General features: G+C 39.3%; 1 protein-coding gene across 1 annotated transcript; it reads left to right on the top strand.

Moving 5' to 3' along the window:
• The first annotated feature begins 59 nt into the window (after positions 1-59).
• Positions 60-13,844, top strand: BCAS2 (BCAS2 pre-mRNA processing factor). The gene is made up of 7 exons (XM_004462956.5): positions 60-247; positions 355-447; positions 3,720-3,790; positions 6,894-7,055; positions 11,038-11,088; positions 11,689-11,769; positions 13,317-13,844. Exons 1-7 carry the CDS (start codon positions 155-157, stop codon positions 13,441-13,443), a joined length of 678 nt encoding a protein of 225 aa, XP_004463013.2. The 5' UTR covers positions 60-154; the 3' UTR covers positions 13,444-13,844.
• The last annotated feature ends 1,422 nt before the right edge of the window (positions 13,845-15,266 follow it).

Genomic DNA, 15,266 nt, shown 5'->3' on the forward strand with positions numbered 1-15,266 from the left:
GTCCAAGATGAACCCGCCTAGCAATTCCTAACAGCCTGGCGAACGCACCTTCGGAACTATCAGCTGCGCGTGCGTGGGTCAGTCAGCCGGTGACGTAGGCTCTTCGGTGGCGGGCGCGCCCTCGGAACCCCGCGGCCCACCGACGGTTCCTGGGATGGCGGGCACGGGTCTGGTCGCCGGAGAGGTTGTGGTGGATGCGCTGCCCTATTTTGATCAAGGCTATGAAGCGCCTGGCGTGCGGGAAGCGGTGAGTGAGGGGCGCCTGGGTAGCCCCCGCGCCCTCCGGCCCTGCAGTGCTGGAGGGAGCCCGGTGCATTGCGCTGCCCGTACCCCGGCCCCTGTTCTCGTTCTTAGGCTGCGGCGCTGGTGGAGGAAGAAACTCGCCGGTACCGGCCTACCAAGAACTACCTGAGCTACCTCACGGCCCCGGATTATTCCGCTTTTGAAGTAAGTGTGATGTCTCGAGCCCGGCGTCCGGCGAGAGTTCCTTTGTTTATTTTCGACTGGGCGTCACAGCTATGTGAAGTGAATTTCAGATTTCAGCCTTCCCTGCTGCTTGCTTAGCTATTACCTGTCGTTCAGGTATCAGTCCATTGAAAACAGCGAGAAGGATAAGAATCCCCCGCGATTCTCTTCCTGAAACCCTTCTGCGCGTTTACAAGCCCCTTGCCTTAAAACAAACACTTGCGTGTACACTTTTCCGTGGTAGGGCCCAGAGACAAATTCTCAAAGGCATCCGCTGCTTTCTAAGGCGCACCCTAAAACGAGCGATCTACGTTTTCTCTGTATTCCTAATTCTTATACCTGGGCTCTTTAGAACCACTAGATGGCGGGCTTTGCGCTTACGGAAGATCTGTGCGAATGAATGGGTAAACATATCTAAGTCACCTGTACGACATTTTAAATTGGTTAGCTTAGAGTGCACCCAAGATGCTAGTTGGGATCTGGTCAGCTAAATGAAATGTAAAATATTATTTCTAAACTATTGAATTGTTAGGTAGTAATACATTATATGTTTGGGTCCCCCTTCCCCCCCTTATATATAAAAATGTTGGTTAAGTTTTAAGTAGGAGTTGGTCCTACTAAATGCTTTTTTCCTCCATATTTTTTCTAAATGTAGATTGTGCGTTAAGAACGAAATTCAGTAATGATTCCTTATTGGACTGATTTCTGAAGATTTCAGATAACTACATCCAAAAACGTTTAAATATTTTAACCAGTGTTTGATTTTTTTAAAAGCACTCTTAAATACAACATATGCTTCCTACTTTTATAATTAGTAAACTGATCATTTACTCTCTCCTTAATAGGAGCTAAAGAGTGTATTGGGCTCAATCCTCAAAACAGCCCTATGAAATATGTTTATTCTTTTTTTTTTTAGGAGGTACCAGGGATCAAACCTAGAACCTCATACATGGGAAACAGGCACTCAGCCACTGGAGCTACATCCTCCTATCCTCATTTTTTAGATAGGAAAACTGTGGCTTAGAGAGCTTAACTAATTTTCCAAAGACCTTAACTACTCTTTGAAACTACTCTTACATTCATTCATTTAACAACTGTTTATGGTGGTCTATCGTGTGCCAGGCAGTGAGGAACAGAATAAGCAAGATCCTTACTAGAACTTATGTTCTAGAGTGTTGTGACAGACAAATCAGAAAGTTATGTTGATGGTAAAGGGAACTCAGAGAATTAGAGTTGTAATGTGATAGAGCAAGCAGGTGGCTACATTAGATTGTTGGATGACTGAGGAGACTGAGGAAGGCCTCTCTAAGCTGAGATGAAACTGATGTTAGTTCCATGACTCTTCATTCTATCACTCCATCAACTAGAACAGTGCCTGGCCCACAGTAGACCCCAAATATTTATCAGTTGAATCTATGAACAGCTTCTAAGGCAGTTTTATTTAATGAATACTTACTGTGTGCCAGACATGCCTAGAAATTCTTTTCGTGACTTTTACCTCATTTAATCTTCACAAGAGCCCTGACTGTAGGCTCTGTCTTTGGAGACAAGTTAAAATTCCAGATCTATCACTTCCAGTGATGGGATTTAGGTAAGGGCTTCTATGTTATATTGCTAAGGACTTCTTGTACTAGATTGTTACAGTTTCTCTCTTACCTGTCAGTAGTTACTCCTTGTCACTGTACATAGCTCTCTAGCTAAAATGTCATGGTTTTCTGTAGGAAACTAGATATCCATGTTTTTTTAGAGTTGTATATAACTAAGGGGGAAAAAAACCGCAGTCTCCAATGAGAAATGCTTATTGCCGAACTTTTAAATAGATGTCAGGGCTTCTGAAAGGTCTTTTTTGCTTACTTTTTTAGTCTTTCATTGTTAAGAAGTTGAAGCCCTCAGAAAACTGAAATTGCATGGGTTAGCTGAGATACCAATATAATTATAAAAACTTAAACAGTTTTTAGTACTTGTGGCAGGAAATGGGCAGAACAGAACTACAATAGGGTATTGATCTAGATACTGATCCCCAAAATGCCTAAAGGGGCCCAGCTCTACTACATTCTTTTTTTTTTTTTTTTTTAGCTAGGCCAATAAAGAAAGGGAAATAGGGGAAAGGACAGAGCTTGCTGAGAAATGGGAGAGAAAAAGACATAAATACACACCAAGATTTGGTATGGGCTCCTCGAGGCAGATGGAGTTACTATATTCTTTTTTTTTTTTTTTTTTTAAGATTTATTTATTTAATTTCCCCCCCCTCCCCTGGTTGTCTGTTCTTGGTGTCTATTTGCTGCGTCTTGTTTCTTTGTCCGCTTCTGTTGTCGTCAGCGGCACGGGAAGTATGGGCGGCGCCATTCCTGGGCAGGCTGTTCTTTCTTTTCACGCTGGGCGGCCTTCCTCACGGGCGCACTCCTTGCGCGTGGGGCTCCCCCACGTGGGGACACCCTTGCGTGGCACGGCACTCCTTGCGCGCATCAGCGCTGCGCATGGGCCAGCTCCACACGGGTCAAGGAGGCCCGGGGCTTGAACCGCGGACCTCCCATATGGTAGACGGATGCCCTAACCACTGGGCCAAAGTCCGTTTCCCACTATATTCTTTTTAAACTGATAAAATTGCTAGATGAGGTGACAGAAATCAGTTCTTTTTGTGTCTTCTCCTTGCTTTCCTCCTTTCTTTGCAAAGAGAAAAGTTTGAAAATAACAGCCAGGACCAAAATAACCCCAAAGCAAAGTATTTTATGTCCAAGCCCTTTCCCTTATTCCCCCATCCCTAAGGAAAACTTATAACCGTGGTTCTTAGTAAAATGAACACTGGCTTCATTTTATAATCAACTGGTGAATTAAAAACGAAAATCATAATAACTACATCTAGGATCCACCCAGACCAATTAAATGGAAGTGTGGAGAAGGGTTAGGGGTGATTGGGATTATATTGTTCTCAAAGCTCCCCAACTGATTCTAATGTGCTTAAGAACCACCAGTTTAGGATTAATTTTTTTTCTCTGTGCGCTCCCTATGTATATGCTGTCTTTCCTGCCTGAAATTGGTATGGATTTGAAGAAGTGTGAATTTACTGTTTGTGTGTTTTTCCTTCTCCGGCTCCTAGAGAGCATTTACCTCAGAGAAGACTTAGGGGAAGGGAAATGATTCAGTATATTAGAGGATGTAAATACCTGAGTAGGTTAATTCGTTGTTTTATGACTGTTAATTTCAGTTTGTAGTTTTGATCTTGGAGATGATTCTTTCTCTGATTTGTACATTAGACCGACATAATGAGAAATGAATTTGAAAGACTGGCTGCCCGACAACCAACTGAATTGCTCAGTATGAAACGGTAAGTCTTATTTCTGGATTCAGCTTGATTCAAGTCGTCGTTTACTTTTAACTTCAATTCATTAGTTAAACAGTGCTGTGGCCACGTCAGAGTAAATGTATAAAAGAAAATATTCTTGTCCATTTTTATGTATTTGTGTTTTTCCAAATAACAGTGGTTCATTTAATCCTTCTAATATTGAAAGATGTTCTTTGCACCATTATTTAAAAGTGCAAAATATTTTAAAACTCAACAACAAGGGAATGGTAATTAAATTGTGATGACATTAATATACATTGTAATGAAATTCGTGCTTAAGAATTCCCAAGCACATATCTCGATATCCTGATTAGCCATCTAGTTCTTCACTGATTGTATGTGTGTATGTAACCAGTGTTATGGCTTATAATGATGATTGCTTCACTTTTTAAAAAATATGTATGGGAAGTAGATGTGGCTCAAGTACTTGGGCTCCTGTCTACCATATAGGAGGTCCAGGGTTCAAATTAAGCTGGCCGGTGTGGTGAGCTGGCCCAACCAGGAGTGCTGGCCCACATGGAGAGCTGGCGCAGCAAGATGACGCAACAAAAAGAAACACAGAGGAGAGATAATAAGAGACACAGCAGACCAGGGAGCTGAGGTGGTGTAAGAAAATGATTGCCTCTCTCCCACTCCGGAAGTTCCAGGATCAGTTGCCAGAGCCACCTAAAGAGAAGACAAGCAAACACAGAAAAAGACACAGGGAATGGACACAGAGCAGACAATGGAGGGAGAAGCAGCAATAAATAAATAAACCTTTGAGGGGAAAAAAAAGTACACTGAAGATACCTTCTTTAAATTGTTCCCTATAGACAGCACCAATTTTTCAAAACCTGCTGATGGTCATGTTTTGAGTGATGTATGTATTTTTCAGAGCTGATCTGATCTGTGTGCATCTTACTCAAATCTAGATCTCAGGTTTGTTTGGTTTTTTCTTTTTTTGTACCCAAGGGGTCATTTCAGTGCTTCCTTTTTTTTTTAGGAGGTACCAGGGATTGAACCCAGGACCTCATACATCAGAATTGGGCACTCAACCACTGAGCTTCATCCGCTCCTCGCTTCCCCTTCCTTCCTTCCTTCCTTCCTTTCTCCCCCACTCCCTTCCTCCCTCCCTCACCCCACCCCACCCCATCCCATCCCATCCCATCCGGCCCCAATTGTCTGTTCTCTGTGTCTATTTGCTGTGTGTTCTTCTTTGTCCGCTTCTGTTAGCGGCATGGGAATCTATGTTTCTTTTTTGTTGTTGTTGCGTCATCTTATTGTGTCAGCTCTCCGTGTGTGTGGTACCGTTCCTGGGCAGACTGCCCTTTTCTTTTGCACTGGGCGGCTCTCCATACGGTGCGCACCCCTTGCGTGTGGGGCTCTCCTACACGGGGACACCCCTGTGTGGCAGGGCCCTCCTTGCGCGCATCTCAAGGAGGCCCAGGGTTTGAACCGCGGACCTCCCATGTGGTAGACAGACGCCCTAACCACTGGGCCAAGTCCGCTTCCCATCGCTTCCCTTTCTTATGCCCCATTTTCCTGTCTGACCTGAATGGTGAAGGCAGGACAGATCTGTGAGGTAGCCACCTTCCAAGACTCCTCAGTATTTCCATTTCCTGCTACCTCTACTCTAATAAAAGGTTTCATAATGATAGTAATTCCTTTATGGCACTATGTTTCAAACCATGGAAAATGACCTGTTAAGCAGCAGGCAATGAAATAAATTTAGTAAGACACCAGCAATACTTTTTTAAAGGAAGAGAACAGAGTGCATTACATACAGAGATATGAGTATTTTTTCCTGAAACATTTGTTCAACTATGCTTATTCGTGTACTGCATTGCATTGTAAAATATATCTTTTGCTGTGGAGTAAGATTAAAAGTTTTAAAAATGCTATATTTATGGTGTATCTTTTAAGCTATTTTATTTTGGGTTCTTTTGTTTGTTTTTGAGTTACTGGGGCCTGGGGACTGAACCCAGGACCTTGTTTGTTTGAAGCGGGTGCTACATTGGCTTCCCTGAGTTGGTTTTTTCATTTGTTTTGCTTGTTTCTTTTTTTTCCCAAAGATTTATTGTATTTATTTCTCCCCCTCCGTGTCCCCAGGGCCGTTGTTTGCGCTTGTTGTTCTCTGTGTCCATTCGTTGTGTGCTTTCTGTCTGCTCAGCTTCTCTTTCAGAGGCACTGGGAACTGAACCCAGGATCTCCCATGTAGGGGAGAGGCACTCAATCGCTTGAGCCACATCCATTCCCTGCTTCACTTTGTCTCTCATTGTGTTTCCTCTTTGTGTCTCCTTGTTGCATCAGCCCACTGTGCCAGCCTGTCATGCTAGCCCACTGTCTTGCTCATCTTCTATAGGAGGCACCAGGAACTGAACCTGGATCTCCTGTGTGGTAGGCAGGTGCCCAACTGCTTGAGCCACATCCCCACTCCCTGTTTGTTGAAAAAAAAGAAATAGTTTATCATCTCTTAATCCCAGTTTCTGTCCTTCAGATTTTCACAGGAAAACTTATCATTTGAACTCTAGTAAGAATAGTAAAAAGTAGAGAGTTAAACTTCGTTTGTAGTAATTCATTAATTTACGAAGAGCAGATTTACTGATTATCTTGGCAGTGATGAAGGAAAGTGTGATATGAAGAGAGATAATGCGGTGAATTCCAAATGCAAAGAATTGCTATATCCTCAACATTTTTTCTTCTAGAGGGGTGTGCATATATGTGATTTTTACAAAAAAGATTGCATAGCTTCTTGTATCTTTTTTCACTTACTCTATAAAAATCTTAATATTTAAGTGTTCTGTAGCATCTCATAGCTAATATAGAAAATTTTATATATAAAATTTTAGTTTATTTAATCAGTTTCCTTATATTAGACATTAAAGTGAACAATTTTTTTGTTATTGTATATAATGGTACCTAATGTTCTCTGTTAATGGATTGATTCTTAAAATACATAGCTTCTTATTATTGTAAGGTCCACGTCGTATATTTAGTCTTTTTTAGTCTTTACAGTATGCATAAACATGTGAGCCATTCTTTTGAAAGGAGGAATGTAGATTTGGTGGGATATATGGCTTTCTTTTATTTTGCTATTTAATTTCAGATATGAGCTCCCAGCTCCTTCCTCAGGTCAGAAAAATGATATTACTGCATGGCAAGAATGTGTTAACAATTCTATGGCCCAGTTAGAGCATCAGGCTGTTCGAATTGAGAATCTGGAACTAATGTCACAGCATGGATGCAATGCCTGGAAAGTATATAATGAGTAAGAAGCTTCTTTTTTTTTTTTTTAAACCCATTTGGAATTTTAAGAAGTGTGAAGAGTAGGATAAAGGAAGTGGGATGACAGTAAGTATAACTAGATTTTACTAGGGACCATGGCCTAGAATTTCCAACCCATATGAAAAGCTACTACTTGGAGATCCACTTCAAAGTTCAGTAATGCCAAGGGGACCTAAATCTAACTACCACATTTATTATTTAATACTGTAAGGAAGTGAGTTCTGAGGTCTGGTTTACAAATCCCCATATGATAGAAAGGTAGAGATTGCTTAAACCTAGAGAATTAATACCCAAAGGATTTTTCTGCCAAAACAACTGTTGACCACCTTTTCTGTTCTGTGTAGCTAGCTTTAGCTTTAGCATTTATTATCTAACTAGAGTTCATTTTCCTTATTTATCTCTGTGCCCCCATGAAGTCCTAAAACCGCCTGTGCCTATTATGTGTTTAAGGAAGGAAAAGTCACTGAGCCTCATGAATGTATTTAAAACTATTTGTTAGATTATGTTTCCTGAAATATGACTGTATGTATGTTCCTGAAACATGACTGTATAAAATAAAGTAAAACTACAAAATGATAAATACCTTTTCTCAACTCTCCAGAGAATGTTTTAAATTTGTGACCACATGAGGATCCAGAAATTTGGGAAACACTACAGAACAGACAACTCAGTTTCTTTTGTGAATACATTGCAAGGGGTAAAAAGAAGGAATGGAACAATTTTTCTTTTTGGAGTAATGAAATTGTTCTAAAACTTTTTGTGGTGATGAATGCACAACATTGTGATTATAGAAAAGCCATTGATTATATACTTTGGATAGATCATATGGTATGCAAATATACGATAAAATGACTTAAAAAAAAATAATGTGCAAGAATAGCCAGAAATCACAGCTTTATGTGGCAGTGGAAGCATAGATTAAGAGGTGAAGAATTTTGTGATTATACTAAAAGCCATTGATTATACACTTTGGATAGATCATATGGAATGTGAATATAATATGATAAAATGACTTAAAAAATAAATGTGCAAGAATAGCCAGAAATCACAGCTTTGTATGGCAGTGGAAGCATAGATTGAGAGATAAAAGAATTTTCTTATTTGTCTGGTTTTAGTTTATTATTATTATTATTATTATTATTATTATTGAAATAATAAAAATGTTCTAATAACAATTGAAGTGATGAATACACAATTCTGTGATTATACCAAATACCATTGATTGTACACTTTGGATGAATTATATGTGTCAAAAAAAAATGGAGTCGGGGTGATTAAGAAATTAAGAGGCAGATCAATCAAAAATATGTGTTTCATAGAGTGGGAAAATGTGATGCTTCTCAAGAAGGTTTATCTAGTTGAGACAATATGTGTTCTATTCAAAATAACCGATAGCCCAATTTTTTGATAATATTTTAAAAAGTGCTATATTATATGCTCTGGTCTGTAAACTGGGAGATTCAGAGACAGGACATTAAAAATGAAGGTCAGTACAGAAGTGTGAGATCTGGATATTTAGAGGAAAGAGTTCTAGGAATGGGGAAAAATGGTTGCAGGGGAAGGAATATTGAATTGCAAAGAACATTGCTTTCCCCTTGTCAGTCTGCTCTCTGGAAACTAATAATTCCCCATTACCTGCAAGATAAATCCAGACTATTTGACATTGTATCCAAGACTTTCCAAACCTCATTTGTAGACTTTCACTCAATCCAAACTAGTTCTCTCACTGATGATCATCATAAACCCTGGCTCTGGCCTTTTGTTGATGCCTGGCTGCCTCCTAGAATGTCCTTACTTATTCTATTCCAGTTTAACTTAAGACCCAACTCAAGTCAGGTGACTTGTGTTCCCTGATTGAAATTCTGCTTCTAGTAATCTCTCCTTCTAAATAACTATTCTAATTACTGTGGGTCACTTGTTTTCCGTTTAATCACATGATATAGTATAGTGTTTAACTTTCCCTTGAGCATATTTTGTCTCCTCCAAACCCATTGGACAGTTCTCCAGAGGAGGTGTACTGTATCTTTTTTTTTTTTTAAGATTTATTTTATTTATTGCCCCCCATCACCATTGTCTACTCTCTGTGTCCATTCACTGTGTGTTCCTCTGTGTCTGCTTGTATTCTTATTAGGTGGCTCTGGGAACTGATTCTGGGACCTTCTAGAGTGGGAGAGAGGCAATTACTCTCTTGTGCTACCTCAGCTCCCTGTTCTGCTACGTCTTCTTATTTTCTCTCCTCTTTGTCTCTTGTGTCATCTTGTTGCACCAGCTCTCTGCATCGGCCAGCACTCCTGTGCAGGGTGGCTTTTCTTGTATGGGACGGCATTCCCATGCAGGATGGCATTCTTGTGGGGGGGGGGCACTCTACGTGGGCCAGCTTGCCCTTACCAGGAGGCCCCGGGCATCAAACCCTGGACCTCCTATGTGGTAGATGGGAGCCCAGTGGTTGAGCCACATCCATTTCCCTGTACTGTATCTTATCAAAATAAATTTTCTTTCCCATGAAAGGTTTTGAGGGTCAGGCATGCTGGTAGACAGCTTTTAACTTTCAGATTTTGGTGCAGAATTGCTAAAGAAGTAGTACTTCATTAATGAGGTAGAAATACTGTACTTACAACTTAGAATTTTATTTCCAGGTAAACCTTTAGAAATCTTCAGCATCAGCCCTGATTTTACAAATAAGTAGGCTTAGCAACCCAGTGGCATCAAGTGACTCATGATAAGTTTACACAGCTGCTGGGGACAGCTAGGACTAGAACCCAAGTCTTCAGTTTTCCAGGATGATAGACGTGTTCAAATTGCTTGAGGAAGGACCTGTTACATAAGAGGGAGAATGGAAGAAGGGAGAAGACTACAAACTAGGCTTTCAGAAGAGGTAATTCAAAGGAAATCTCCCTGTTGATGGTTAGAGGTCGGGATTAGAGTTTTAAATTTAATAGTTCTCAGGTAGAGTGAGTATTGAAGCCAAGTAGAATGCGATGAGCTGAGGGGAATCGGTGGCACAGCCGTTTAGAGATAGGCTGTGGAGGCAATTACAGTTGTGAAAGGAAAACAGTTGGTAGAGCTAGGACAGTAACTCAAGTGAGCAGCAACAGGTTTGCGTCACAAATGCCAGCAATTTTGAATCTGGAATGACAGCACATCAGGACCAATGTGGTTGAAATAGACCCCAGACATGATTGAACTGCAGCCATAAAAGGAAATCGATAATAGTATGTGAATTATATTAATAAAGCTGGTGTTTATTTTTAAGGAAACTGACGTCTGTTGAAACACTGTATAACAGTAACCACCACATGTTAATCTGTATGGATCATCATTTCCCCTGTACTAGTGAGAGCAGACTTGGCCTGGAATCTGAATCTCCAGCTTTCTTTTCCTTTCCTCTAATTAGCAGTAAACAGACAGGGAGAATGACAAGATAAATATAGATACATAATTATGGAGGTAAACCAAATGAGGATAGTTGTACAGGTATTTTCTGTCTTTTCCATGAACAGAGGTCATGGCTTTTTTTTAAAAGGAAGTACCAGGGATTGAACCTAGGACCTCATACATGGGAAGCAGGTGCTCAGCCTGTGGGCCATATTCGCTTCCCAATAAGAGTTTGCCTTTTTCATTTGTTTGTTTTATTCTTAGGAGGGACTAGGAATTGAACCCATACATGGGAAGCAGGCACTCAACCACTTGAGCTACATCCACTTGTGGTCATGGCATTTTCAGAAGTGACATAAGTACTCAAAATCAGGGTAGTAGTGGAAAAAAAACATCAGGGGAGTAGTATAACCCAAAGAATTCCTGTAAGAATCAAATTAATACTTGTATCTAATATGGTGCTTGAGAGCTCAGTAAATATTAACTATTTTTAGAAGTAAAACTTGACTTTGTATCACCTAGTTGGCTTTTAGTTGGTTCTAATAAGATTTTAATGTACCTTAATCTAAATGTCTCTTTTTCTTCTTTAGAAATCTAGTTCATATGATTGAGCATGCCCAGAAAGAGCTCCAGAAGTTAAGGTAAATTATTTTTTCCCATTATTTTAGAATATAGTTTAGGTGAACCCATAATAGATATAATAGAGAATAGGAAGAAAAACCAATGAGACTAGTCATATGAGAATAAAAGATTGAACTACTCCAGTGTCTGGCACTAGGTTTGCCTGAGTACAGGAGAAATATGCCTGAGGTCTGAAAACATCTCTACCTGATCATTTGCAACTTGCAAGTTTGCAGACTTAGAAAAGGTACTTTTAGAAGGGGGAAAGATTGTAGACCAGCAGGTATAGTCTGATTTTATATGAAAAGCTAATCTGTACATACACATACAGAAAAGAGTTGGTAAGGACACCCACCAAGCTGAACAGCAGTTACCAGGGAGTAGCATGTGGGAGGATGGACTTTCAGTTTTTAATCTGTGTCTCTCTGTTTTCATTTCTCATGGAGTGCATGTTTTATTAAATTTGTAATTGAAAAATAATTAGAAATTACTACCTGGAAGTAGTTTATAACTCTGTGTGTGTGTGTGTGTGTGTAAAGGGATTGTGTTGACTTTTGGTTTTTCTATGATTTTAGTCTCAGATTAAAATGTAGTTGGGTTATGCAAATAATTTTTTACAGGAAGCACATTCAAGATTTAAACTGGCAGCGAAAGAACATGCAACTAACAGCTGGATCTAAACTGAGAGAAATGGAGTCAACGTGAGTATCCTCAATTCCATCATCTTTTTAATTGCTTAGCACATTTTAAGGTCAATATTTGATCACATGATTTAGTCTTCAAGTAGGATTCTTACACATATGAAAGGAGTGATGCTTTCTGTGTTCTGCCTTTTGCTGCCTTTGTCCTTTCTGAGGTGTGAGTTTAGAATGCGATGAGAAGCAATAAGAGTAGAACCTCTGCTAAGTGGTCCTGGCTTAGAGAGCCCTGTTGCAGTCCAGTATTTCTGGTTCTGAATAGTATTCTACCAGTATTCTCCTTTTTAAAAAATTGTCTTCTCTTAAATCTTGCAGGAAACAAATGCCATGCCTTTCTTGATAATTGGTTTGTGCCTCGGTTATTTTTCCCTTCATATACTTTTTTTGGGGGAGCTCTCAGGGATTGAAACTAGGACCCCATACTTGGGAAGCAGGTGCTCAAGCCCTGAGCTACATCTACTCCCCAACAAGAGTTGGTTTTTTTTGTTTGTTTGTTTGTTTTTAGGAGATATTGAGGTTCGAACCCGGGACCTCATACATGAGAAGCATGTGTTCAACCACTTGAGCTACATACTTTCCCTGTACATTTCATTTTTAAATGTTGTTCTACATATGTGTACCTTCGTAAGTTTATATAAATCCCAAAATATAATCATGAATTTTTGTCTTTTCTCTTTCCTTTTTTGACTTTTTACTGCTTTCCTCTGTCACCCATGTCATTCTCCTTGCTTCACCCTCTCTTTCCCCTCCATGCCTAAATACCCTGTGTTCTCAACCTATTATACATCCTTTCACATTTTTCTTTAAGCTTATATAATCTTATAAACAAAGATTTCTGCATGCATGTTTCCTTTCTTTTTTTCTTTTCTTTTTTGTCCTAGTGATTCTTTTGGGGAGAGGAGTCTTCTTGAAACTATGGGATTGCCTTTTTTTTTTTTTTTAATCAGTTCTAGAAACTTTTCCACCATTATCTCTCTCTTTTTTTTAAAGATATATTTTTTATTTATTTCTCTCCTCTTCCCCCGTCTCCCCGTCTCCCCCCACCGCCCCCGGTTGTCTGCTGTCTGTATCCACTTGTATTCTTGTCTGTCGCACCGGGAATCTGTATCTCTTTAAGTAATGCCTCAACTCTGTTATCTTCTTCTTTTCTGTAATCTAATTAAATGCTATTTTCCATCACTGTATCTTCCACGTTCCTTCTGTTTTACTAATTCTTCAGTTGTAACCATTTTACCTTTATTATTTTTTCTGGAGGTACCAGGGATTAAACCTGGGACCTTGTGCATGAGAAGCAAGTGCTCAATCACTAAGCTACATCATCTCCATAGTTTGCTTTTTTCAATTAAACTTTTTATTTTGAGATAACTGTAGTTACAAAAATAATACAGAAATCCCATGTACCCATTACCCAGTTTCCTGTCATTTTGCCTCAGTTTTTTAAATGGAAAGTTAGAAAATGAAGGTAATATTAGGGCCCTGGGTGAAAATATATATACCTTCAATGACTTACTTTCTTTGGATAATTTTTCCTTTTTTTTTTTCTGTTATAGTTGGGTATCCCTGGTTAGTAAGAATTATGAGATTGAACGGACTATTGTACAACTAGAAAATGAAATCTATCAAATTAAGCAGCAACATGGAGAGGCAAACAAAGAAAACATCCGGCAAGACTTCTGAAAAGAAAAATTAATTTGGATAGAAAGAAGGAAAAGTTGGACTTTCACAGAATTTCAAGCCTCTGAACTCTTTCTAACTGTGAAGGACAGCAACTTCTTATGGACACCATCAGTGGTAAATGTTTAGAAACTACAGAATGTGTAGACTGTTGTATTAATTCCATTTGTACATCTTACCAAAATAAAAATTTTCAACTTGGTGAAAAATTGATAGCCATAGAGAGGAAGAAAACACTAGGCTTTCAAGAGTATTTAGACTAATACTCTGTCATAGAATTAATTTTGGGCAACTTGGACCATATTTCATATCCAAGTGATCTGTTTTTCGAAAACTTTCAACATATACAACAAGTTGGAAGCTTTTATATATATATTTGTCAAATAAAGAGGTGGTCTAAACAACTTATTGATTACTGAGCAAGATTCAGAAATGCAGTGGTTCTGTATATGTTGTCATCATCATCATCATAACGGGTAACAGTTACATAGAGGTTAATACATGCTGAGCAGTTTTCTAAACGCTTTAGGCAGATGAACTAAATCTACGTGAATAAAATCATTTGATCCTCACAAAAGCCCAAGGAGGTAGGTACCCATTTGCAGGCACATAATAGATACCTGTTAAGTAGTTGCCACAGTTTTATAGGTAGGAAGTACCAGAGCCAGATTTTGAACCCACCTAGTCTAGCACCAAATTTGTGTTATTACCCCTCTACTTCTTAAGACATTAAAAAGTATAAAAGATTACTGCCCAGTTGAGAAAAAATGTTTGCAGCAAATTGAAGGATACATAGTCTTAATGTACAAAGGCTTTTTTCAAATTAGTGAGAGATGAATAGCCCACTGGAAAAACATGTGAAGATCTTTAGCGCATTAATAACACAAAATAAAGCTAGAACTTTTTATTGTATGGTATTGATAGTGGTCAGTGCTTTTGAAATGTGTGTTTAGGAAAAACAGGTTAAAGAACAATTTGTATAATACCTTTTGTTTTTAAAGATTTATTTTTTACTTATTTCTCTCCCCTTCCCCCGCCCCCTCTTTATCTGCTCTTTGTGTTCTTTCACTGTGTGTTCTCTTGCGTCCATTTGCATTATCTGGCAGCACTGGGAAACTGTGTCTCTTTTTTGTTGCATCATCTTGCTGCATCAGCTCTCCGTGTGTGTGGCGTCACTCCCGGGTGGGCTGTACTTTTTTTTCGTGCCAGGTGGCTCTCCTTGCAGGGCGCATTCCTTTCGAGTGGGGCACCCCTACGCAGGGATGTCCCTGCGTGACATGGCACTCCACAGCACCGCACGTGGGCCAGCTTACCACACGAGTCAAGACGCCTTAGGGATCAAATCCTGGACCCTCCATATTGTAGATGGGCGCTCTATCAGTTGAGCCATGTCTGCTTCCCCTATAATACCTTTTTTATGAAATTTTTCTGTGTACACGTGGTGCCACACAACATAAAATTTCCTATTTTAACTACTTCTAACTATACAATTGGTTGGCATTAATTCACAATATTGTACTACCATCACCCACTTACGATTTTTTTTAATCATCTTTTTTTAAACATATATGTTGACACTCCTATACACTCACTACTCATTAAATTTGGAGTTTCCTGTATGAGCTGCCAAACAGGTATTTCACATTTTGAGGTAGTGCTGATGCCAGCCGAAGGTTCGGTTTTGCCCTTCTTTTGTATAGCAGTAATTATGTAATTTATTGAATGTTTTCTTACATTGCCTTTTTTTTTAAGTAAAAAGGACTGGGAAATATATAATATCATTAAATTGGCAAACCTTTAGCCTAAGTTTGAGGTCCATTGGTCTT

Source organism: Dasypus novemcinctus, chromosome 9 (genome assembly GCF_030445035.2).
Source record: "Dasypus novemcinctus isolate mDasNov1 chromosome 9, mDasNov1.1.hap2, whole genome shotgun sequence".
NCBI lineage: Eukaryota > Metazoa > Chordata > Mammalia > Cingulata > Dasypodidae > Dasypus > Dasypus novemcinctus.

Coding starts and splice junctions, on each gene's coding strand:
- BCAS2 (XM_004462956.5), top strand. CDS start 155: ATGGCGGGCACGGGTCTGGTCGCCGGAGAGGTTGTGGTGGATGCGCTG. Junction 3,791..6,893: donor GAATTGCTCAGTATGAAACG/GTAAGTCTTATT, acceptor ATTTAATTTCAG/ATATGAGCTCCCAGCTCCTT. Junction 11,089..11,688: donor AAAGAGCTCCAGAAGTTAAG/GTAAATTATTTT, acceptor AATTTTTTACAG/GAAGCACATTCAAGATTTAA.